General features: G+C 57.8%; 2 protein-coding genes across 4 annotated transcripts in view; one reads left to right on the forward strand and one right to left on the reverse strand.

The window, feature by feature from the left end:
- Positions 1-18,276, forward strand: part of NSG1 (neuronal vesicle trafficking associated 1) — a 30,484-nt gene extending 12,208 nt beyond the window's left edge. Inside the window, exons 4-5 of the mRNA XM_045771373.2 lie at positions 9,847-9,957; positions 16,957-18,276. Of these exons, the coding sequence (XP_045627329.1) occupies positions 9,847-9,957; positions 16,957-17,160 (315 nt within the window). The 3' untranslated portion in view covers positions 17,161-18,276. The remainder of the gene's footprint in view (positions 1-9,846; positions 9,958-16,956) is intronic.
- Positions 18,277-18,279: 3 nt separating this feature from the next.
- STX18 (syntaxin 18) overlaps positions 18,280-24,275 on the reverse strand; it is a 123,193-nt gene continuing 117,197 nt past the window's right edge. For all 3 annotated transcript variants that reach the window (XM_045771369.2, XM_045771371.2, XM_045771372.2), the window contains 4 exons: positions 23,268-23,326; positions 21,833-21,902; positions 20,189-20,269; positions 18,280-19,435 (listed from right to left, as the gene is read on the reverse strand). In XM_045771369.2, coding sequence (XP_045627325.1) covers positions 19,340-19,435; positions 20,189-20,269; positions 21,833-21,902; positions 23,268-23,326 — 306 coding nt within the window. In that variant the 3' untranslated portion in view covers positions 18,280-19,339. The remainder of the gene's footprint in view (positions 19,436-20,188; positions 20,270-21,832; positions 21,903-23,267; positions 23,327-24,275) is intronic.

Genomic DNA, 24,275 nt, shown 5'->3' on the forward strand with positions numbered 1-24,275 from the left:
TGGCTACTCGGGATCCCCTGCAGTTTCTGTCTCGGCAAGAAAGGCCGTTGGGATTCCAACAGGGGCTGCACCGAGTCTGCGGATCAGTCTGGAAGTTTTCTCGTCTTCACAATATTAAGTCTTGCAGTCTGTGAACACAGGATGTCTTTCCATTTATTTGGGTCTCTTCTCTCGTCTCCTCTAGCAATGTTTTCTAGTCCGCAGTGTTCGAGGCCCTTCCCTTTTTGCTGGAGGCAGGGAACCGCAGCAGTATCCGCTCTGAGACTGTCGCCGTGCGGATCACACGCGGTTTGGTATCAGGCTGCAGCTGGTGCCAGGATCTCGGGAAACGTGTGTGTTCTCCTCTTTCCTTTGAAATCAGAGTATTTCTGAGCTCTTGTTGTTTGATGTGTTGATAAGTAAGCATATATATATATACGTATATATATATATGTGTATATATATATATATATATGTGTATATATATATATATATATGTATGTATATATGGAAACCCCGCCCTGGGCTCTCCCCCGATCCCTGCCGCGCTCGCACACTGTCCCTCCCGGGCCACTGCCCCCAGCAGCAGGGTCCTGGCCACCCAGGGCCGCCACGGAGCACGTGCTGCGGGCGGAGTGCGGACAGCCCCGCGCGGTGGCCGTCATCTTCCCACTGTCTCCCGCCTCAAAGCTTTTGACCGCTGCACAACAGCGATACAAATTCTGGGATTATGTGGAACCTGCTTCCTCTCTGCCCCCCCCCCCCACGTAGATCGGTGGCAAACATGTCCTTCAGCCACCTGGCAGCACCTCCCCAGGCTGTGAGAAATGGGGATTTGTCACAAAGGGGCAGCTGCCTCCCAGAACCGTGCAGTGCCCAGGAGCTGCCTGGGCTCCTCCTTCCCAGTGGGGCAGACAGGGACCTGTGTCACCCGGCTGGTGTCACCTGCAGCACACGTGACGCTCCAGCCACACCAGCTGAACGCACCAAACTCCTTGATGCCTGTGGGCTGTGGCACGGCCTTCCTCCTCGGAGAGCAGCCCTTCCGCCCTGCCTGCCCTGACGAGCTGCTCCTCCAAGACGCAGACATCCCCCTGCCCCCAACCCAAGTCTTCGCCGGCACAATGGAGGGTCTGCCAACACCCCCCCAGCCACTGGGGAGGAGCTGTGATGAGCGAACACCTGCGGCAGAGGCCAGGGCTGATGCCGAGCGGCCAAGACACGCCAAGGTGGCCACTGTCTTGTCTTAGGAACGTCCAGCGACCACGGGGGTTCCATCAATGAAGGAAGGCAGGGCCCCGGGCCCTGAGGTACCTTTTTGCTTTTCTGCCTTTGGGGGCCCCTTCCTCCTTAACAACAACAACAACAAAAAGGTAGAAAAAGAAAGGACCTTATCTCATGACTGCCTTGGTCTAAAGAAGAATATAATCCAGGCTGGATTCATGATTATTATATAATTATTTCCAGTTTTCCAACAAAATTAAAAACCATTCTTGGGGGCGCTGAAAGCATCACAGGCCCCAGCACTGGGCCTCATGTGCCCCATCGAGACAGTGGCCCTGCCTCTAAGGAAATGCCCTTCTCCGGCCCAGGGGGCTCCCTGGCCTCTGTCCCTGCCTCCGGGCCCACAGCCGCCCCCCCGAGAGCGCAGGCAGGGGCTGGCGCTGGCTGCCGACCCAGGCTCTCCGGACCTCCAGGAGCCCGTGGAGGGCAGAGCAGCCCTGGGTCCCGCTTCCTTCCTGGGCCTGATCGTTTGCTTCGTCAAACCCAGACAGACGGGCACCTTGGCAAACTGGATTTATGTTCCATTTGATGTGGAGACGCTCTGGGTTGGCTCCAGGTACCCGAGGGCTGCTCGGTTAGCGCTCGCCGAGAGGATGGAGCTGGCCTGCCAGCTGGACCCATTCACTCCCTCGGGGGCACCGGAGAGATGGGCTCAAAAGGAGGCGAATTCGCTCCGTGGGGCGACTGTGATGAAGCTCCCCCAACTGGGTGGCTCAGAACGACACGTGTTCATCGTGGCCCAGCTCTGGGGCTTCCGAAGCCCTGAATCGGTGTCACCGGGCTACGTCGGGGTGTTGGCAGGTGTTCCTCCAGGGAGAACGGGAGGGTCCGTTTCCTGGCCTTTCTGAGCTTCCAGAGCCGCGGTCCCCGCATTCCTTGGCTCGTGGCCCCTTCCTCCACCTACAGCCCAGCGTCCTCTGGTCTCTGCTCTGTCTCCTCTGCCTCCCTCTCGTAAGGACCCCTGGGATTTCACTTGGGCCACCTGGATCATCCAGGAGACTGGCCCCCTCTCTAGACCTGGATTTAATCCATCTGCAGAGTCACTTTGTGCATATAAGGCGACATGCCCCGAACTCGGGGTTAGGACTGGGATGTCTTTAGGGGACACTACTCAGCCGACCCAGCTGGCCTGCCTTGCGCTGGTCACCCACGTTGGCTGAGCCTGTGTCCCCGAGGGTAAAGTGCAGTCAGAAGTATTGCCTTCGGGTGCTGTCATGAGGAGGACACAAGCTTTACTGAAACTGCCGGCCACAGCATGGAGCTTGGTGGAAGCTTCTGGAGCTACTCTTAATAGGGTGTTTTGGCAGATGGGTGCCAAGGCTGGGGTGGGAGCTCAGGAGCCCCCAGGCTCCAGGAATTCCATGCACAAGGGGGTCCTCTGTGTACCTCAGCTTCGGTTGTGAACAGAAGTGTCTGGAAAGTTTTAAGTAATACCGGGGCCTGGGTGTTGCTCCCAGCATTCCACGGCCAGTGCTCTGGCGCGGGGGGGGGGGGTCCGCTTGTTGGGATCCTCAGGGGCTCCTGTGATTTGAACACGGCCGTGGTGGAGCCCATGTGTTCAGGCTGGGTCATTGCACGTGGCTGCTGCTTCTCTTCTTGCCGGGGTGGGGGAGGGGGTGGCTGGGCTCTTAGCGCCACCTAGGTGTCTTGTTGGCTCGACTTGAAGGTGCTGGCTTTTCAGTGACTGGGCCTCCGTCACGCGCAAAGGAAGGTGCCAGATGAGATGGTCTCAGAGTATCCTCAGGCTCCAGTGTTGTAACGCTGTGCGGGAATGGGCTTCCCACTGGGTAGCAAGGACTCCCTCTGCGCCCCTGGGTGCCCAGCATGGGCCTCCCGGGCTCCCTGCTGTAAACTCGGGTGCTGGGCTGGCGTGCCCATTTCCCAGCAGAGAAGGAACCAGAGGTCGGGGGTGGATGGCCTTTCCAGAGTCACTGTGTGTGGGGCCGAGCAGGCCTGGAACCCAGGGCTCTTGACACATGTTGGGCAATGCGGGGCTAGCGTGTTTTCTAGTCAGAGTATTTTGGTTGAAAGATGGGGCCGCTGGTGGTTGGGGCCCTCCAGGATGCTTTCAGTCAGGGTGTGTCGACATTAAAGAAAGCCTGAAGAATGCTCCCAGGAAAGAGGTATGTTTGGCTAGGTAATTTCACACTTTTTTTCTGGAATATTCCTAATTGTCTCATGGGAGAGGGGGAGGTTTGTGAAACTCTCCAAATTGGGATGCACTTTGGTTTCGCTGGAAACACTGGGAGAGAGTAGATGCTGGGTTATGTGGTACTGGTGTTGGGAGGGGCTGGGATGTTCCAGAGCCTTCCTGGGGGCAGTGAGCCTGGCCAAGGCTTTGAAGGGTGAGGAGGAGAGAAGGTGGTAGTCTGGCATGCTGGGGAAGGACAGGGATGACAGCAGACAAAGAACACTTGTAGGGGAGGCGAGCCAGCCGTGAGCCCCCATAAAAGAGCTCTGACATTGGGGCTGTATTAGTTCCCTTGGGGCCATTGCAACCCAGTGCATTACTGGACCCTTAACCAGCAGAAACTGATGGTCTCATAGTTCCAAGGGTCAGAAGCCCAGGTGTAGGTGTGGGTCGGCAGGGCTGTGCTCCCCCTAGAGCCTGGAGGGGAGTCCTTCCTCGCCTCTTCCTAGTTTCTGGTGGCAGCTGGTGACCCCGGCATTCCTTGGCTTGCAGACAGATCCCTCAACCTTCTGTCTTCACAAGGTTCTCCCTGTGTGTGGGTCTCTGTGTCCAAATTTCCCCTTTTTATAAGGGCAAATTCATATTGGATTAGGGCCCACTCAGACGACCTCAACTTAACCACATCTGCAAAGACCCTGTTTCTAAATAAGGTCACATTCAAAGGTCCCAAGGCATAGGGCTTCCATATTTTGGGGCGGGGGAGAAACAACTTAACCCATAATGGGCCTAGCAGGTGAGGCTGACATCTCTTCAAACCCTTGATCACTAGTCATTCTCCCAATGAACAAGTAAGAGCAGGAGGCTTTGTTCTCTCCAGAGAGGAGATAAGCAGGTGACCTGCTGAGGCCCACAGCTGGCAAGTGGCAGAGCTGGGATCCAATTGGGGATCTTTCTGGAAAGGCCCATGGCTCTCTCCTCAGGCCATGACAACCACAGGGGTGCACTGTGCCACACGGTGAATAGGAAACCTACATTTCTCTTCCCACCCAGATCTGTGCAGATTCTGGGGCCTAGGAGAGGCTTAGGGTTTGCAGAGGTGTGGGGGGAAGAGTGGGGACAGCCTGGAGGGGAAGGGTTTTGCCACACCAGGCACCCCCTCCTGACTGTCCGTGGATTTCTTTCTTTGCCTCTCTCCCTCAACTACTCCAGGAACTGTCACGTTCTCTTTTCTTGGTTCTGTGAGCTCCTCAGTCATCAGGCCCCGGAATCGTGGATGAAAGGCCCAGGCCAGGTTCCAGGAGGAGGGCCCCAGAGAAAGTGGTTCCCCACAGCCCTTCTGAGAGATGGGGCTTATTTTTAAACCTAAACAGTTGGGGTGCTGGGAACAAACACAGGTGCGGCTTCCAAATTCAAGGGACAGGTTTAGGAATGCCCTAGGATGTGAGATTGTGTGTGCGCGTGTGTGTGTTTCAACTGAGGCTTGTTTGACGTATACCATTATGGTAGTTTCAACTGTGTAACACAAAGACTCAATATAAAAATTGGATTGTCTGGTTTTTCTATTGAGTGATAGGAGTTCCTTATGTATTTTGGACTTTAACCCCTTATCAGATACATATGATCTGTAAGTATTTTCTCCCACTCAGGTCAGCTTTTCCATTTTGTTGATGGTTTCCTTTGCTGTCCCACTTTTAGTTTGTCCCACTTTTAGTCTGTTTTTGCTTATGTTGCCTTTGCTTTTGGCGTCAGATTTAAAAATCATCCCCAAGACCGATGGCAAGGAGATTAACTCCCTCTGTTTTCTTCTAGGAGCTTTATAGTTTCAGGTCCTCTGTCTGTCTTTAATTGCTTTTGAGTTAGTTTTTGTACATTGTGTAAGAAAGTTGTCCAGTTTCATTCTTTTGCATGTGGCTGTCCGGTCTTCCCAGGACCAGTTATTGAAGAGACTGTCCTTTCCCCATGCATATTCTTGGCTCCTTTTTCATAAATTAATTGGCCGTATATGTGTGGGTTCATTTCTGGGTTCTGTATTCTAATTTTACGTCAGCACTATACTGTTTTGATTGCTTTTACTTTGTAATATAGTTTGAAATTGGGCAGCACGATACCTCCAGATTTGTTGTTCTTTCTCAAGATTGCTTTGGCTATTTTGGGTCTTTTGTGGTTCCATGCATATTTGAGGACTGTTCTATGTCGTGAAAAATGCCATTGGAGTTTTGATGGGGATTGCATTCAATCTGTAGATTGCTTTGGGCAGAATGGGCATTTGAGCAGCATTCTTCCAAACCATGAGCACAGAATATCTTTCATTATTTATGTCTTCGAGTTTTCTCTTCAATGTCTTACAGTTTTCAGTGTACAGGTCTTTCACCTCCTTGGTTAAATCTGTTCATAGATATTCTCTTAGGTGCAATTATGTGGGGTTGTTTTCTTTTCTTTTTTAAGATTTTATTTAAGAGAGATAGCATAGAGTGAGAGAGCATGAGCAGGGGGTGGGGAAGGGCAGAGGGAGAGGAAGAAGCAGACCCCCTGCTGAGGGGGGAACCAGTGCTGGGATCATGATCTAAGCCAAAGGCAGATGCTTAAGTGACTGAGCCACCCAGGTGCCCCAGATGGGACTGTTTTCTTTCTCTTTCTGATAATTGGCTATTATGTATAGAAACACTGCATATTTTTGTGGATTGATTTTGTGTCCTACAACTTTATTGAGTTTGTTGGTTAGTTCTGAGAGTTATTTGGGGAATCTTTAGGGTTTTCTATATGTAATATCATGTCACCCTGCAACTAGTGAGTTTTACTTCTTCCTTTCCAATGGGGATGCCTTCTCTTTTTCTTAATGCTCAGGCTCGGACTTCAGTACTATGGTGAATAGAAGTGGCGAGAGTGGGCATCCTTGTCTTGTTCCTGCTCTTAGAGGGAAAGTGTTCAGCTTTTCACCATCACGATGTTAGCTGTGGGCTTGTGCTAGATGGCCGTTATTATGTTGAGGCGTGTTCCTGCTATACCCACTTTGTTGAGAGTTTTTATCATAAATCGATGTTGAATTTTGTCAAATGCTCTTCCAGCATCTCTTGAAGATGATCACGTGTTTTTATCCTTCATTTTATTCATGTGACGTATCACGTTGATTTACGGGTGTTGAGCCATCCTTGCATCCCTGGAATGAATCCCATATTATTATGGCGTAGGATCCTTTTAAAGTACTATTGAATTCAGTTTACTAATATTTTGTTGAGATAATATTCTAACAGGCTTCTTAACCTTTTGTGTGCCATGGGCCTCTTTTTGGAATGTTTCCAAATGCCTAAAATAAAATACAAAGGGTTATGGGGCACTTGGCTGGCTCAGTCAGTCATCCTACTCTTTTTTTTTTTTTTAAGATTTTATTTATTTATTTGACAGAGATAGAGACAGCCAGCGAGAGAGGGAACACAAGCAGGGGGAGTGGGAGAGGAAGAAGCAGGCTCAGCGGAGGAGCCCGATGTGGGGCTCGATCCCACAACGCCGGGATCACGCCCTGAGCCGAAGGCAGATGCTTAACCGCTGTGCCACCCAGGCGCCCCCAAACATCCTACTCTTAGCTCAGCTCAGGTCTTCTCTCAGGATCGTGAATTCAAGCCGTGTTGTGCTCCATGCTGGGTGTGGAGCCCACTTAAAAAAAAAAAAAAAAGTACAGAGGGTTATGAAGGAAACCAGTTATAGTAAATACAGCTCTTCCCAGACTGCCCTGGCTAAGGCAGCCTTGCTGCTCTGGACCACGCAGAGCCCACGAAGCTGCCCTCGCTGCCCGCAGAGGCTGCTAGGGCTAGCGGGTAGCTGGGTCCTAGGCAGGGCAGATTTGGGTGAGTCTGGGGGGGCGGCTGGGGTAGGTAGGGCAGGGCAGTCAGCGCGAGGCAGGCTGCGTGGCCTGGGCTGAGCGCCCAGCTCTGCATCTGCCAGCCGTGTGGCCCGAGCGAGGGCGGGAGCAACAGGGTGACCGCTGCGGCAACAAGAGCAAATGCTTCCTTCCACGGCGTGCACTGCGCCCGGGTGCTGTCCTTGGCAGGACTGCTTCGAGTCTTCGGCCCTTCCTCCCGCCCTGGGAGCTGGGTCCTCCTGTTGCCATTGGCGGGCAGGAGCCTGGACCCAGAGGAGCTGACTTGCCCAGAGCTGCCTGTCCCAAGTGTCGACACCAGCAAGGCTGCCACCCTTGTTGGAAGGCCGGGGGTTCCAGCTGCTGCCTCTGTTGCCGCCGCCCCCTTTCGTGCAGGTTTGATCTCCTTTAGCCCCACGCTCAGCTGCGTCTGTGGTCTCCCTGGGCTGTCTGGGGTCTGTGGTGTGTTCTTGCCGGGTACCGGAGCCGCCACCGGAACCCCAGGGTGCCTTTCCTGTGGGGCCCCGAAGTATCTGTGACTTCATCCCGTGTCCCTGTGTCAGCAATGGGCTCCACATGCAGCACAGACTCTCAGGCTGAACTCTCTCTGGCCCTAGAGAGGCTGGTGACCCTGACGGTCCAGGTGATGGTATCCCAAGGTCACAGGAAGGGTAAAGGTGGCGGAGGACAGAGATGGTGACGGGCATGGGTGGGACTTAGGGACGGGTAGGAAGGGCCTCGTGGGTGGTGATGCACAGGTTTCTTGCCTGCCTGGGCCTCAAGGGCCATTCCCTGAGCAAAGGGACACAAGGGACAGGTGTCGCCCCGGCTGCAGGGAGCGTGAGCTGGGGGTGGGTGGGGAGGCAGGTGGCCGGGGTGGGCGTGTGAAAGAAGGGAGAGTCTGGGTGTTCGTGGGCCCCGGGGTGTGTGGGCCACCTGGAGTGTGTCGAGCGCCGGCGCAGGGCGAGAAAGGGAGGGTCAGCCCCAGCACGGCAGGCCGTGTGCTTCGCTCCTGAGCTGCCCAGCGCTGGCCCTGGCCGGGGCTCCCGGCCACCACGACGCAGGCCTGGGGAGGACCCCGAAGGCTGGTGACGAACAGCCTGGGAAACGGAGGCAGAGCCCAGGGACGGGGCAGCGCTCGCCACAGTAGTCACTACCGTTCTTTGTGGGTGTCTGCCCAATTCTCGCCTTCCTCGTACCCTCACAGCAACGGGGACATGGGGCAGTGCCCTCTTGCGTCACAGGAGAGCGGGCTGGGGACCAGGGAGGTTCAGGGACTCCCGACGTGCCTGAGGCAAGTGGAGGGGGATGCAGGGTGCGGGCATCTGTCCCTCTGTCCTCCAAGCTGAGCACTCTACACACCCATCTTCCCAGGTGACCCAGAGCGGCTCTGCTCTCCTCTCACAGATAGACCACCTGTACAGGAACCAGGGCCCCGCAGGATCGGGGGGACACACGCAGCTCCCGAGGCCAGGACGGGGCTTCGTGCGCTTTGCTTGAGGCCGTGCCCAGCTCGTTGGGGCCTCGCCCAGCACGTCTGTGCAGCCTCAGGTGGCAGTGGACTTCTGCCCGGGCTTGGCCGCCGTGGAGCTGTGTGGCCACGGGAAGGAGTTCACGGGCCCCCTGGGAGAGGCGGGCGAGGGGGAGTAGCGAACCTTTATGGAGCCCCTGCCCTGGGCCGGCTCCCAGGGCCCCACCATCTCTGAACCGTCCCCTCCTTAGAAGCCGGAGAGCGGTGTCCGCTAACGGGGGTGGGCAGCAGACTGTCAGCAAGAGGGCTCACCCTCCCCTGATCTGATCTGCGGAGTCTTTGTGCATCCTTTCAGCCTCCGGACGTGCCCTGCCCCTACCAGGGGGGCTCCCAGCAGCCAGGCGAGCACCTTTGGTGCTCAGATCCAGTGTCATTTTGTCCCCCGTGCCCTGCCACCTCAGGCTGGGGCAGGATCTCCCACCTCTGTGCCTGCTCTCCTGTCCCGCGCCTGCTGTCCTGTCCCGCGCCCATCCGCACATGTTGGCCAAGCACACGCTGGGCTGGCCAGCTTGGCATACAGCAGTGCAGAAAGTTCCTGCACCCATGGGGACTGCCCCCTGGGGAGGGGACACAACTGAGCACGCAGGCAACTCGAGGGCAGAGGTGATGGGGGCCCAGGAGATTCTGGCTTTCCTGCTTCGCTGGTCCCAGCCCAACAGCAGGGCTGGCGCCCCGGGCTCAGAAGACATCTGGAACGGCTGATAAGCGGTAGCTGGTGCGTCACCTCGGTTACTGGCAGCAGGCAGAAAGGCAACCCACACCCCTGGCTCGACCAGGTTTCCAAGTGTCTACAACGGTCGATTGTGTCTGTACCCCGAGCTCCCCACACATGGCCTGGAAGACTAAGAACAGGCCATTTACAATAGAGAGAGCTTGTGGACGTGGTGGAAAATGTCCCCTGAAAAGTGATTCTGCTGACCTCTCGTCCCCGAAGCCTCCCGGGGCTCCGGTGTGGGTCTCCTTCCAGAGACCGTCTCTGCGCACCGGGTGCGCGTCCGTGCGTCTGGCTGGCCGCCCCCGCACTCGGGTCTCTGCAGCCACCCTGACGGGCCCCACCTCTGCCCACAGGTCTCCGTGCTGGTCCTCTTCGCCCTGGCCTTCCTCACCTGTGTCGTCTTCCTGGTCGTCTACAAGGTGTACAAGTATGACCGTGCCTGCCCCGATGGCTTTGTCCTCAAGGTAAGGCTCTGCCTCCCCACCTCCCCCCCGCCTGAGGCCCCCTGGTGCCTTCATGGAGGGACAGGCGCTAGAGCAGCGGGGCCCTGTGCTCTGATGGGACCCTCACGGGAGGGAGCAGGGAAGGGAGGCGGAGGGGCAGGGGGAGGAGGCGAGGTGGACCTGTAGCAAGGTGGCTCCTGGGAGTTGCCCTAACCCCGGGGGAGCAGAGGCCCGGAGGGAGGAAGGGCTCGCGCAAGGGGGACTGGGAGCAGAGCAGGGCACATGCCCCACACGCCTGCCTGCGTGTCCCTTGTCCCTCGGCTGCCTGCTCCGCCTGGGGCCCGCTTGGCTGGGCTCTCCGCGTGCAAATGCTTGCTTTGCTGTGATGCCTCCGTGTTCCAGAAAACCTGCAAGTGGCACATACACAGGGAACGAGAGGATGAAGTGAAGACAAATACAGGGCGGGGAGATGAGGGGGAAGAGGTGAAGCACGAGGAAGTAAAAGGGACTCGCTGTGGACTTGGTCCCATTTCCCACGCACTCAGCATCTGGCCCCACATTTGGTTCTGAACTCAGAGCCACTGTGCAGAGGGACAAGGATCATTTCCAGGATCTGGTGCTGCTGAAATTAAAGCAGGAGAAGCCCACGCCGAGCACACACATGGCCGGGCTTGGCTTGTCAGCTGTCCCCTGTGGCATGGCTTTGGGCTTTGGTGACGGGAGGGACACAGAACTGTTGCACGAGTTAGCAGGCAAAGCCAGACTTCATGTCGCCCTTCAGCCCTTCCTCTGCTCGGCAAGTCCGTGTGGCGTGTGCCATGTGCCAACGGCGGCCGCTATTTCTCCGGGTGCTAGAATCCAGCCAGGACTCGTGGGCTGAAGGTCCCCACCTTTGCGAAGCTCCCTGCTATTCGCAAAAGAAACAGGAAGTCAGTCGTATACCAAGTTAGGTTATAAGCACTGGAAAACAGAAGAGAAAGCAGGGTCAGGGACTGCAGTTTCTAGAAGGATGGTTAGGTTTGAGCAACGCTCGTAGGAGGCCAGTGAGGGAGCTGTGTGGGGACCTGGGGGGAGCCTCCACCCCGGCCCCCCACCCCCAGCCTTCAACAAACCCGTCTACCCCTGGGATGGCCTGTGAGAGATTGTGGTCTGCTCAGAAGCTCAGGAGGGCTCAGGAGGTACCACGGTTTAAAGGCCAACCCAGAGGGCCTGGGGCTTCGCGGAGGGGAGGGCTGGCCTTGACCAAGCAAGCCCCTTAGCAGATGCTGGAGGCCAGCAGGGCCAGCCCAGGTCGGGTAGGGGAGCAGATGTGCACACGGGTGACAGCGGGGCAGTGCAGGCCTGGTCGGCCTGGAGGACGGGGGGCAGGGCGATGTGAGCCCGCTATAGCCGGACTCTGTAGCACTTCACGTGCCAGGCAAAGGTCCCCGGGGCAGGGGAAGTGACGGGACGGCCACTTGGTGGCCCAGGGAGGCTGGAGGTTTGGTGAGATGGCCCAGGAGGCTACCGCAGGCAGCCTGGGGAGAGACAAGGGTCTGGCCTGCTCAGGGTGCTGGGGATGGAGAGAGGACACCCACGTGACTTGGGGGGGAATGCGGGGGAGGAAGATGCAGGGGAGGAGTGGGAGGGGAGGACCTGGTCCAGAGCCTGGTGACGCAGAGGGGCTGATGTCATGGAGAGGAAGCAGAGCAGACGCAGGAGCGGCGCCCTGATGGGAACCGGGTGTGCCGAGGACAGCTTCCCGGGGACCGGACAGACTGCTCGCAAACCACTGGGGCCAGCCGCTCCATCGGGAGGACCAGGGCTTACTTCCGGCTCGTTCTCTCCGGGCCGGGCAAGCTGCCTACCTGGGGTGGGGGCAGGCTACAACTGCCCATCCGGCAAGGCCCGTTCTGCTGGAAAACCGGGTCCAGGCAGGTGGAGTCTGAGAGAGGAAGCCCGGGTAGGGGAGAGGGCCGGTATCTGGTGCCCGGCCCGCCTTGGGAATGGAGAGCCCGTGATAGTCTGTAGCTGCGTCTCTTGGGATTTTCCGTTGGCCCTTCCGTCTAATTGGGGGCAGGCCCGAGCTCCCTCCCTCCCTCCCTCCCTCGGGCACGTTTGTGCTTGCGCAGGTCACACGCAGACCCCAACAGCTTACAGAGGCTTTTACACTAGGATTTGTGAATGCTCCCAAAAGCCTTCTGGGTAGATAGCGTCAGATCCCCGTGGGAGGATGCAGTACAGACGCGATCGTCACCGTGTCCGAGGTCACACCCGCGGTATGAACGTACATTTAGCGTATACGTACGGAGTGCCACTGCGGTGTGCCCGGCTGGGTGCTGGGCTCGCAGCGCCGGACAGGAGGAGCCAAGGCGCTGCCCTTGCGGCCTGTGTTCTAGTGGAGGAGACGAGTGGCAAGACAGGCAGATGCCCAGACGGTGTGAACGCTAAGTGCCAGGCAGAGAAGAAACCAGGGTGACCGTGAGAGCCTGGGGTCCCCTCTTCCGGGTCATTTGGGGGTGCAAACTGAATGAGGAGTCAGTGCAGCCAGTGGGTGGTCTGGGCAGGCATGGACTGAGGACAGACTGGGCTGGGGTCCTATGGACCCCCGGAGCCAGAGGGGGCCCCGTGAGAAGGGCGGATGGACACAGGTGCCACAGAGGTCCTGGCATGAGCCCGAGGGCGGGCGCCTGTGCCTGCGCCGTGGGTGAGAGGAGGTCACGCTCACTGGAGTGTCACAGGGGGATTTAGGAAGGCGGATACGGGCTGGGGAGGCAGCTAGGTTTCTGCCTTTTTCCTGAAACCATGAAGTAATTACAGGAGTCTCACGGAAAGGTTTCAAATGTAAGGGGAAAGTGCCCAAACCCCACACTCTGACATGTGGGTAGACCGTCGGCAGATACATGCGTTCGCACCGTGGATCTCACGCGCGAGGAACACCGACTAGCGCGGGCCGTGTGCCAGGGGCTGTGTGGAACACGCTTGCTTGGGTCACCGCGCTGGGCCGATGATCATTTCATGCCTGAGGCATGGGGCGCCGAGAGGTCGGGTGACCTCCCCACACTCGCCCACAGAGGGGTACGTACGTGGCTGTGGTTTCTGGCCCGAGAGGGGCTGGGTCAGAACTTCCTGGGAGCCGCCAGCCCCCTGCTCCCCCTGGGACTGGGGTTCTGGCCTACCACCAGCCCACCACGGCGTCTCCCGCACGTTCCTCCTGCAGCCCGTGTGTGGGCGGCGGCGGAACCGTCCGTCCTCCCCGGCCTGGCCCCCAGAGGGCAGGGCAGGTATTCTGTCGGGTCTGGAGGCCCCGTCCTGGCCTGGCGGGGAGTCTCGCACTGCCCAGCATGCGCTGGCCGCCTCAGGCCATCTTGCAGGACCCGGTGCTGGCGAGCGGAGGAGGGGAGGACAGAGCGAAAGGCGGGTGGCGGCGCAGGCTGCGGGGGTGGCCGCCTGCCTTGCTGGACGGGGGCTGCTGCTTCCTGACGCCCAGACGTGGCTGGGTTTGAGCTGCTGCTGAGACAGCGTCCCCTTGGTGGGGCCCCTACAGCTTCTGCCCTTTCCTGTCCACTGTGTGAGCCACCTCGTGGCTTCTCACCTGAGCGGCCCATCGCTGCCTTTGGTCCTCACGGCCACCCAGGAGGTGGGCCTCCCCAGCCCCGTGTCGAGGTGGGGGAGCCGAGGCTCCCTCTGCCTCCCCCACCGACACGCTGGCCGGGTGGGATGCACACTGCAGGCCTCTGTCCTCTCCCGGAAAGAGCTCCCTGTGTTCCCAGGGGGCCGGCAGGTAGTCCTGCTCCTGGTATTTCGGGCATCAGTGAGCAAGGGGGAGGAGGAGGACCACGCTCCACAGGGCGGGCAGTACTGGGCTGACTATGTTCCCTTCCCATCAGCACTCAGCCGGCAGCACCGAGCCCCTCGGAGCCGCCCAAACAGGGAAACACCCATGGTGCCCGCCTGGGCAAGAGGCGTGCGGACGTGCTGTAAATTCTGCGAGACCCTGGTGCTCTCTACACATCCCAGCACCCCAAACTGTCCTGTCCTTCACCCCCTCACTATCTTCCCAGACCCCGCAGTGAGGAAACAGTAGCTTGTGGGCCAGGCACTGGACCAGGCACGACACCACGACATCTGCCAGCAGTCACGCCAAGCAGGCGCGGACCTGGCTCCGCTGAGAGGCCAGGCCTGCCACTTCCTCGTGTTGGAGCCGCAGAGCCTGGGTTTCCTGGGTGAGGGCCACGGGCTGGGACAAGCAGGCTAGCAGGGTCAGTTTCATAGGGCCCGTGGCCTGGGTTGTGGCACCCGGGGCCTGGCACGGGGCTGGCACGAACGGCTTCTGAACATGCTGTGCAGCCCACCTGTGGGAGAGCCACTCCCCGGCCACGCCTGTCCACTTCACGCTGACACTCCCGTGGCCGCTGTCTCGGGAGAACCATCCAGGCGGAGAGGGACCTCGATCATGAGGGAGTCTCAGCACACGGGAGCTCTTCTGTGACCGGGGGGTCATGCCTTCTGTCTCCACACCTCACGTGCTCAGTCCTGTCTGTGTCCCTGCCTCTGACCCCAGGCAGACGCTAGGCTATGTGGACCCGCGCGCTGGGGAGGCCTCCAGGTTCAGAGGAGGACGTTAGTGTCGCCCGAGAGGATGTCGCGTAGGCTGTGGCGCTCACCTGGTTTGGGTCACGGCAGCCCTGCCAGGCAGGCCTCGCAGCCTCGCTGAACACTGCCGGAGGAGCACCGTGGCCCAGCGCCGCAAGGGAGCTGAAGGCCGAGGTGGTCACGGGGCAGGGCAGAACCCAGTGCGCCTGGGAGCCTGAGCGCTGAGCTTCGCTCCTGAGGCCTGAGCGCGCCGGGCCGGGCCGAACGCAGGCTGATCTAAGCCGGTCAGTCCTTGGGGAAAACAGCGGCTCTGCTCCCTGGGCCCAAGCCGGGGCCTACTGCCTCTGCTCCTTACTGTCCTGTGTTTGAGTTGAGTGGGTTAGCTGTTAGCGGCTTTGTATGGTGACACTGTGTGGGGTTCTGGGCGCTCTGACTGGGAGGCCCGGGCTGGAGAGTTACTCCCCCTCTCTGGGTCTCCCTGGCCCCGTCCATAAAAGTGGACTGCTAGAAGCTTCCTCACAGCGAGAGAACGTGCATGGCAAGCACTTGGCAAACTGTCAGGGACGAAGAAAAGGTCAGGAGAACACCAGCGGGGGACGTAGAACCCCAGTCCCAATTTCTTTGCTGCCAGAGAAACGGCAGGTGGGCCTCGAATCTACAGGAATTCAAGGACCTGCCTTTAGCTTCCAGAAACTGAGGAAAAGCTGGGCCCAGGCCCGGACGAGGCTCCCGGAGAAGGTTCCCCGGCTGCATCCGGGCTGGCCCTGAGATCTCCCAGCACCCGCGTCCACGGTGCAGCAGCTGTGGCCGGCCATCCATGTGGTGGCCCGCGGTGCCCAGAGATGTGGTCATCAAAGGACCCATCACACTGTCCACAGGGTGCCTGCCCAGGGGAGGTAAACAGACTCTTTGAGCAGCTGGGTTTCTTGCTAAGCCCCAGGAGTTGGTCAGAGTGCCGTGGCTGGTGCTCGGGCTTCAGATCCCGGCCGTGCACATCCCGGCAGGGTGGCCACGGCCGAGATGGACGGTGCTCAGTGTGTCGAGCCTCAGAATCATCTGGGGTGTTTAAACATACAGATTGCTCCCGCACAGATGTGCTGAGTCAGACCCCTCGGGGTGGGCGGGGAAGCTGGGCTGTGAAACTCTCCCTGGTGACTGTGGAGGTGGCCGAGGCCAGGCACCCGTCTTAGCTGCCGTCTCCCTTCACTGTCGGACACGGAGGCCGTGGCGTTCGTGTGTTGCTTTGGTTGCTCGGACACACAGGTAATGTGGCTTCCACAGGACAGAAGGTCGACCGCTCTCACGTTAAGGGTCCAGCTGGAAGGTGGGGAGCTCTGTGAGGTCATCCTAGAGCCCCGATTCTGTCTCTTGCTGCCCTGCCAGCCCCCAGGGTATTGGCCTTCCCTGGGCCGTCAAAGCCAGCTGAGAAAGGGCTGCGGGAGAGAGAGCGGACAGACATCCACTCCTGTCCCACTGGCTAGAAGTCAGTCCCATGGCCTCACCGGGCTGCCAGGAGAGCTGGGAACTGATAGCTGGGCACCAAGTGTGGGGGGGGGGATGGCTGGTGGAAGACGATCCACAGCCCCACCCACCTTCCTCATGGGCTTGCTGAGCTCCACATCTCTGGTGTGGGCTGGCCACATCAGCTATGGTGGGGCAGTGGCTTCGGTTGGCTCCTGGACTGACAGGGAAAGGCAGCCTGGGGTGCAGGATCTTAACGTTTTGGGGTCCTAGACCTTCTAACAGCTGATGAGAGCTATGGACTGGTCCCCCCCGCCCCTGAGCTCCTCAGGGTTCCGTGGCCTGTAGGGGCGGAGCGTCTTCCTTCGTGGACAGCTGCCTGGGATAGCCCTCATCCGGGGTCCTCGGGGACGTCCTGCTGCTCTCTGGATCACCAGGTCACACTGCTCCCTAACAGGACCTTGCAGGCCTCATGTGGCTGCCTCTCTGACCCAGGCCACCCTTCCCAGTGTGTTCCTCGTGCTTCTGCTCCCTGTGTGCGAGGCCAGTCTCCTCTGCCTCCAGTGCCTCCCCCTCCCCCGGATACGGCCTACTGAAAACCTAGCTCCCAGGAGGCCTTTCTGACTCCCCTCCCTTCACTATTTGAGTATGTTGTTTCTGGTAGATGTAAAATAAATGACAACTAGTGTTAAGATCTTTAGTGAAGCAGGAAGGCCCACTGTCCTGTTACACACACGCCCCTGGAGCCCAAGTACTGCTGTCACGGCCTCGTCAGAGAGGTCGACCCTGTCATGACGTCCACCGGTGTCGGCTGGTTATGGGGCTGTGCCGAGGGCAGGACTCCTGCCCGCTTTTGCTCGTCGTCGTGTTTCTCCCGTTGGCCGAGAAGGTGCTCAGTAAACATCTGCAGGGTGTTACCTGGAGACACACCCTGGCCTCCCTCCAGCCTCGGTGCACGCGTCTCAGTGGCCTCCTGTCTTTCAGAACACCCAGTGCATTCCAGAAGGCCTGGAGAGCTACTACGCGGAGCAGGACTCCAGCGCCCGGGAGAAATTCTACACCGTCATCAACCACTACAACCTGGCCAAGCAGAGCATCACGCGCTCCGTGTCCCCCTGGATGTCCGTCCTGTCGGAAGAGAAGCTGTCCGAGCAGGAGACCGAAGCCGCCGAGAAGTCAGCTCAGTGAGGTGGGCAGGCTCCTTACAGTGTGTCACTTGAAGGTAACAAAGGGACTTTGAGGGACGTTTCATTAAATATAATTACCGATAATTTAGAGGTTACTCATTTATGGTGCAACTGCTTTTGTTTGCTGCTGCTGCTTAGCGAATAAAACTTGCTGCCGGCCACTCACGGGCACAAAACCAAGTGCATATCGGCACTGCTTAAAGAGCTCCGACACCACTTTCCATGTTAAGGAGCCCTAATTTAGCTACTTGGACTTGATGCGATCAAAACATAAATTTACACCAGATATGCAAGGGGTTTGCATTCGGATAAATACTGCATTTTATGGAATTTTTTTTTACCCCCCTTGCTGTTTGCAATCCTTACTCCTCAGCCATAGTGAGAGTGAGCCCCACTTTGCTATGAGCAAGCTGTACTTCAGAATTTCTTCCAACCTTCAGTCAGGCGGCAACAGTGCCATCGCCAAGACGTGTGGTAGCGAGAGGTACAGAGAAGGAGGGAAATAGGACATCTGGGAGCAGACGGGCCCTTCCCTTCCCTGTGCTCATCCCTAAGTGTGCAAGTGTCCCGCAGCCAGGCACACTTGGGGGGCCCTATTCTGCCCCCCCGACACCAGAGCTGGCATCTTGGTGCAGAGAGCACCGTGTTTCGCTCCAGTGCATGCAGACCGTGTCCCGGCATGTGAGGTGAGGGGCTGTGCAGAGAGGGGTCCCTGGGCCACGGGCTCCAGGACTCCGTCCCCTGTAGGTAGTCCGTCTGCTCTGTGCCGTGCTGAATAGGAACGAAACCCCTTTGGTCTTCTGAATAAATTCGCACCAACAGCCCTGTTAGCAAGTTAGCTTTTAAAAACTTATTTGTGTTGGAAGAGTGAAAATGTAATTGCTGGGAAGCCAAGACTAATTTTTATTTTGTGAACCAGAACTCCTTTGATGTAAGAACCAGGCAGGAAAGGCTGGGAGGGGCTGGTGTGGCAACTTGCAAACCTAATGATGACATTTCAATTCACGATCTTTGTAAGAAAATGACGTTTCAACCTGAATCTTGACATTAAAGTATATGTTTACAAAATTGCCAGTTAGATAAGTGTGTAAGACGATTAAATAGAAAACAGACATTCGCAGATGTTTTCTTCCATGTTATTTGAATGTGTTGTTTCTGGTGGACATGTCAAAAGTTTCACTGTTTTTAGTAGATCAGAAATAAACGACGACTAGCGCGAGAGCTGTTGCAAACAAGCATGGTGGTCGTGGCCGACCCTGTCACCACTTCCAAACCCAGTCTTCCTACCAAGGTGTTCTGAAGCCGTGGCTGTGGGCTCGTAGCGGCGGGGGGGGGGAACGGAGCTGCGCGCGGCGATAGCTGCGAGGACACGCGGCGAGCGGGGACCGCACACACCCCTCCCGCACAGACACACGGATGCGCGCGGCAACACCCCTCTGTACTGTCCAGTAGACCTTGTATTGACTGTAAGTCCACTCACAGGTAACGTGTGACAGTCCGAGCAAACAGGGAACACGAGGATCCCCGCGGCTGCGCGGCGGACTGTCGGTGCCACACACGGTGGGGCCCCGCCAACACCGGCATGCTCTCCGCACAGATGCGGCTCCAGGGCCCCTTGCTGATGCCCGGAGTCTGTCCCCACACTTCTTCCCCACCCGGCAGGTGGGTGTCCGCTGCACTTCTACGCTTGGACCCGCTGACGGGACACGAAATAGCTCTAGTTGCGTTTATTATATTAACAGGGCAAAGGTGCGTCTTCTAGAATATAGCGACTCTATCACAGGGCTCAGGCAGACAAGAAGCCACAGAAAACAAAGAAGTGATCACTTGTTGTGAGAAGTTATTAACCAGCGCTTTTTCCCGAAGCCAGCAGAAGGGCAAGGCAAGAGCCTCCCTGAGCCCGGTTTCTGGGGTGCAGCCGGTAACCACCCCCACCCCCCCCATCTCACCCACCTTGCCGTCAGGATCGCTACACAGGCCGCTCTCAATTTGTGTTATTTTCTTTTTCAGCTTAGCAAATAGGCTTAAAACCACAGGTCTGGGTGTCCCTTGGGTGAGCGTGTCCGTCTGTCCCAGCCCCCTCCCCCCCAAATGGCTCGGCGATCAAATCGGCTCACGGCCCCGCTCCGATGCCGGGGACCCACGGCAGCGCGCCGTCTGCCAGGAGCAGCCAGGACAGGCTAGCTGTCGTACCAGTCCAGGAAGAGCAGGGAGAAGGAGCACATCACCAGGAAGAACAGGACCCACACTCGGAAGCCGGCGTTGTTTTTAATGGCCTGGGGGGGGGGGGGGCAATAGCGCAGGGATTTGTGTCACACAGGATTTTGGTTTCAAAAGCCCTCCAACACTCCACCCGTCTGCATGCACGCTCCCTCCACTGGGCTCTACCAGGGTATTGCTGGAGCCTTGCTTACCGTAAGGATGAGGAAAACCCCAGAGTGGGTTTAGAATCCCTCAGCTAACAGCTATTTCCCCTACTGGCTGGCCCTGATTCAGAGGTCCTGCACCTTCCTCCCAGGAAACACCCCACGTGTGTCCCAGGGTTAAAGCCACACACACGGACCTACAGAGCCACAGCTGGCCCAGCTGTGGTCCCCCAGCAGGATAATGACAGTGGTGGCCCCACGTCAACCCAGCCCAACCACTGCACTCAGAGGACCAAGTCCACTTAACAGAGTCCACTGTGGTGGCCCCAATACACAGGGACTCTGGCCCTTGGGGGGCGGGGGGGTCAATAAGCTTCCCCAGTGGTGCCCACCCCTGGATCAGGGAGTTGGTCTGGCCCTTGCCAAGAGTGACCTCACATGCCTCACACCACTCCTTTGGAGGGCAGTGAGTCATGGCTCTTGGTAACAGCGGGGGTCCGGGGTTTGGCGGGGATCAAAATGTGACTGTCCAGCGCCATCAGGAGGCGAGCCCTGGGGGCTGGGCCACAGCAAGGCGCTCGTGCCTCCTTGCCAGCAAGACGACCGCTGCTGCCTGGACTCGGTGCCACACTGGGGAGGCCCGGGGGGCCCGAGAGTACTCACCTCTCTGATGTCTTCATTACCCTCCTTGATATTCTCAGTTGCTCCGACAACTAACTGGTGAATGCTGTCGATCTCGGCTTCCTGTGGAAGGACAGCGACAGGTAGACCCAACCACTGTCTCCTTCCCCAAGCGTACAGACATCAGAAGCCAGCAGCTGCCACTTAGGAAGGGCCAGGACTTTACAAACATGAACCTGTGAGTCCTTGTGGCGCCCCGAGGGATAGGCAGCAGCCCCATTTTGCAAGAGAGAAACTTACGGTTCAGAGAAGTTTAGTGACTTGCCCAAAGTCACACAGCAACCACGTGGCAGGACCAGGACTGGAACCCAGTGCCCGTGCCCCTTCCAGCCCCAGGTGCCACCCACTGTGCCACCTGCCGGGCAAGAAGGGACACAGGCGAGAGCTGCCGACTACACAGCACCCGCCACAGGCCGGGGGCTCTCCCTCTGGTCTCTCTACTCTTTATGGCGTCCAGAGACGAAAGCTCCAAAGGCGTGTGCTTTAAAACCCATGCTAGCTTCAGGAAAGGGCCTTGTGCGTCACTGTTCTGTGTGTCTCTTAAAGAAAGGGCTAAAATGTACGAACATGAGCTGCCACGTCCTGAGCAGCTGGATAAGCCAGGCGTGTCAGGCTCCTCTACGCCAGCTCGGACGGCGAGGCAGGGGACACCGGCCCCGTTCCATGGAGGGCGGCGCAGCTCAGGGCACCCAGGGTCGGAGCCCGTCTGTCGGACTCCCCGGCCCCCGAGCTCTCCTACCGTGCCGAGCCGCCTCGAGCACAAGGCGTGTGCTCCGACAGGGCAGCTGACCTCGCCGTTGTGTGTCCGGAGGCTTCTATGCGAAGGCTCAGCATAGACGTGCCTGAGCAGTTCCTTAAACATGCTATTAAAAAGGCATCATGTACCTAATTTACAGTGATTTGACTCTGGCTGTGAGGTTTAGGGCAGGTTTTGTGAGGGGGGGTATCTTAAGCCAACTAGCCCAGTTTCACACAACAGAGCAGAATGGTTTTGTCTTGGACACCCTTCCACGGTCTGTGGATGCTACAAACAAGAGGACAAATTGATCAGGTCTGTAAAAGTGTTGCCAGTTACTGGCCAGAAGAATTTTAGACGGGGAGGCAGGTAACATGAAAAATCCTCTTACGAGAACAATCCTGTTTGTTGTGTGGACGTGACACCTGAGGTGGCACGGACCTGGCACCGCGGGAGGGACGAGTCTGGGCTCTCTAACAGTCGACTGAGAAGCGACTACCCAGCAGGCCACCCAGGAAGCGCTGGGGGCTCCCTGTGGGTTCTCTCTGAGCCCTACAACAGCCCTGCAAGGTCACTCCATTTCATAGACGCCACCTTGGTGACCGGAGGGCATCCAGAAAGAAGAGCTACCTGACTCCCTCCGCCATGTGCTCCACTGCACGCCGGGGAGGCCGCCAGCGGGTCCAGAGCAGAGGGCCCCCGCCACGCACAGCAGCTGCACCAGGGGACAAGAGGCCCGCACCCGAGGAGCCCTGAGTGCACCTGGCCAAAAGCACACGGCTCTGGACACTCGCTGCCCCAGAAATCAGGCAACCTCACGGGAAATATCCAGACTTCACAGTATACTCTTTTAAGCTAAAACTTTAAACGATGATTTTTTTCTTTCTTACCTGTTGTAAAACCTTCTCTGTGAATATCTCTTGGAGTCTGGAAATTTCAACCACTCTCCCTTCAATTTGCCTTCATTAAAAAAACAAAAACAAAGGTTACAGACAACCATTAGTACTTGGTAGTCCTAACGAGAATGCTACACATTTCTAAAGGATCGTCCAAGTGAGAAATGGGGGGGACACCACCACAGCCCCCAGAGAGGGAGAGGGACACGCGTCATCCGTGAAAGCACCACGTTGGGCTTGGGAAAGGGGACAGCACTGTACTTCCTGGCTCTCCTCCGAAGTCTCTCAGCTTAGGAGAGTATACTGCCCTCCCCTGTAGCTGACCCGCAGTGCCCCTGCCTTGGAGTCCGCGCCCCTGGTTACAAAAGGCAGTCTTCTAGAAGGCCTGTACCCAGTCTAGTAACCACAGTAACATGGTGGGGGTTCAACACAAAACACCAGAATGTGCTGACAGCTCGACTTTGTTACTGCTCAGTAGGTTAGGGAAAGTGTATTTGCCACTCAAACCAACTTCCTGTTGAAAGGAAAAACTCAAATTCCATCTGAAAAATATATCTGGGTTCAGGCAACCAAGTGTTTGCGCTTCTCCCTGTTTCAGGGGCAGCAAGAGTGCCCTGGGGGCGGGCTGGGGGCTGGAGTAGAGCTAGAAATGGAGACAGCAGGGGCTGAGCTCCCAGCCCAGGAGGCCCACCCTCCCAGGGCTTCTAGGCATGAAGGGATAGCGAGGCGAATGGAGGCAGGGATGGTGAGGGCAGAGTCTCAGAGCAAGGACCAGGAGGCCCACAGAAGGGTGAAGGCCACAGAAGAGCACGGGTGCTGTCAGAGGGAAACGCCTGAACGCGGAGTCCCCAGGGCTGCGTGGGTACAGCGCCGGGATGTTTTCTTTTGGTATGAGCCCACAATGCAGCAGGATTTCTGTGCCCAGCAAAAGCCCAGGCCTCCTGTTCGGACGCTTCAAACATTCTCAGGGCAACAGGCCCCACGTGCCTCCCCTAGGGGACCAGCCAGCCATGGCTCACATGGGCGAAAAGTCACTTGCCTTTGGTGCTGCTGACCCCTTTGCTGAGGGAGCAGACAGAGCCTGGCAGAGCGAAGTGCGGAGGCTGCCCTGACCAGCTGGTCTTCACAAGCCCCCATCTTGCCGGGGTGTCATGAGGTGCAAACAGCTCCCACATGGGGGCGCTCACAGTACCTGGTGCAATCTGCCGTGACTGGGAGCAACACATAGGTGGTGACCTCCCATGGCCCCACAAGTTGAGGGGAGTCGGTAAAGTCAGGCAGCTGCCTTGACCCCCGAATGGCTCGGGGTCGGGGGTGCACGTGGCCAGGGTCACAAGTGGATGCCGAGGCACCAAAGTAAATTAATCAAGTTCCCAGTTTCTGAGAAAGCGATCACGTAGGCCTTCAGCCCAAGAACCCACATACACACCTCACTTCATCAAACAGGCTGTTCATTTCACCGATCAGGCGCTGGTTTTCTTGTTCAAACTGTGAGGAAACAAACACATTAAAGGGTGGTGTCACACAACAAGACAGCCAAAGGCAAGCATCTAGCAAGGCTGCCGGGCAGAAATCTTTGATCGGCCCTCCAAGGATCGCCACCAAGTGCCTCCTTCTGGCATCAGTGTGACAACATCCCCATGGCTGGACTTGTGCCTGCCTGCAAGCCACCCTGATGCCACGGAGGCACAGGGCCGCCTGTCATTCCTGCTCTCTTCTGGTTCCCACGGGCCTGTGCTATCTGCCTCTGGGCCCATCTGTTTTAGGGGGAGTAGTGAGTCTGGCAGCTTCGCTGAGAGCAGGGCAGTGTGATTTCAGAGCCATGCTTTGGCCAACCCACCGTGACAGGCACACAGGCCCAGGAGCCAGAGGAGCTGCATTCCCGGGGCTCAGGCTGGGTACGGATGCCCCCCTGACACGCAGAAGCTCGTCAGAGCCGAGCTGACTCTGGAGCAGACAGTGGCTCCCCCGGCCATCCTTGCCGACTTGACTCTGGGCAAACAAAAGGATGGCGTGTCTGAAGCTTCGCCATGGTGTGGGGCCAGACGACCTCTTCCCCCTCCCCCACAGGACCAAGCACCCTGCCTTCGCATGCCCACTCAGCTCCCTGAATGCACAGACAGCTCCGGGCGGGGTCCTCCAGCTCCTCGCCCACGTCCCACAAACCCGGCTCAAAGGCCACCTTCTCCATGACCCGGGCCCCCGAGCTTGAAGCTATTTCTCATTTTTCTAACCTTGGCCTAGCACCTTCTGAATCTCTTAGGATATTTTAGGCCTTGTCATAAGCTGTGTGTGTCCCAAACTCCGTGTGTGACTCCAAGCTGCCTGAGGGTGGGAAGTGCGTCAAACCCGACTCTGGAAAGGCCGCACACCGTTCCTCCTTTCACATCTGTTCAAGCTGCAGCCGTGACTGCAGGTAACTTTCTGAGGCACTGTC

This window comes from Ursus americanus, chromosome 8 (assembly GCF_024610735.1).
Source record: "Ursus americanus isolate L20-20 chromosome 8, mUrsAme1.1.p, whole genome shotgun sequence".
Lineage (NCBI taxonomy): Eukaryota > Metazoa > Chordata > Mammalia > Carnivora > Ursidae > Ursus > Ursus americanus.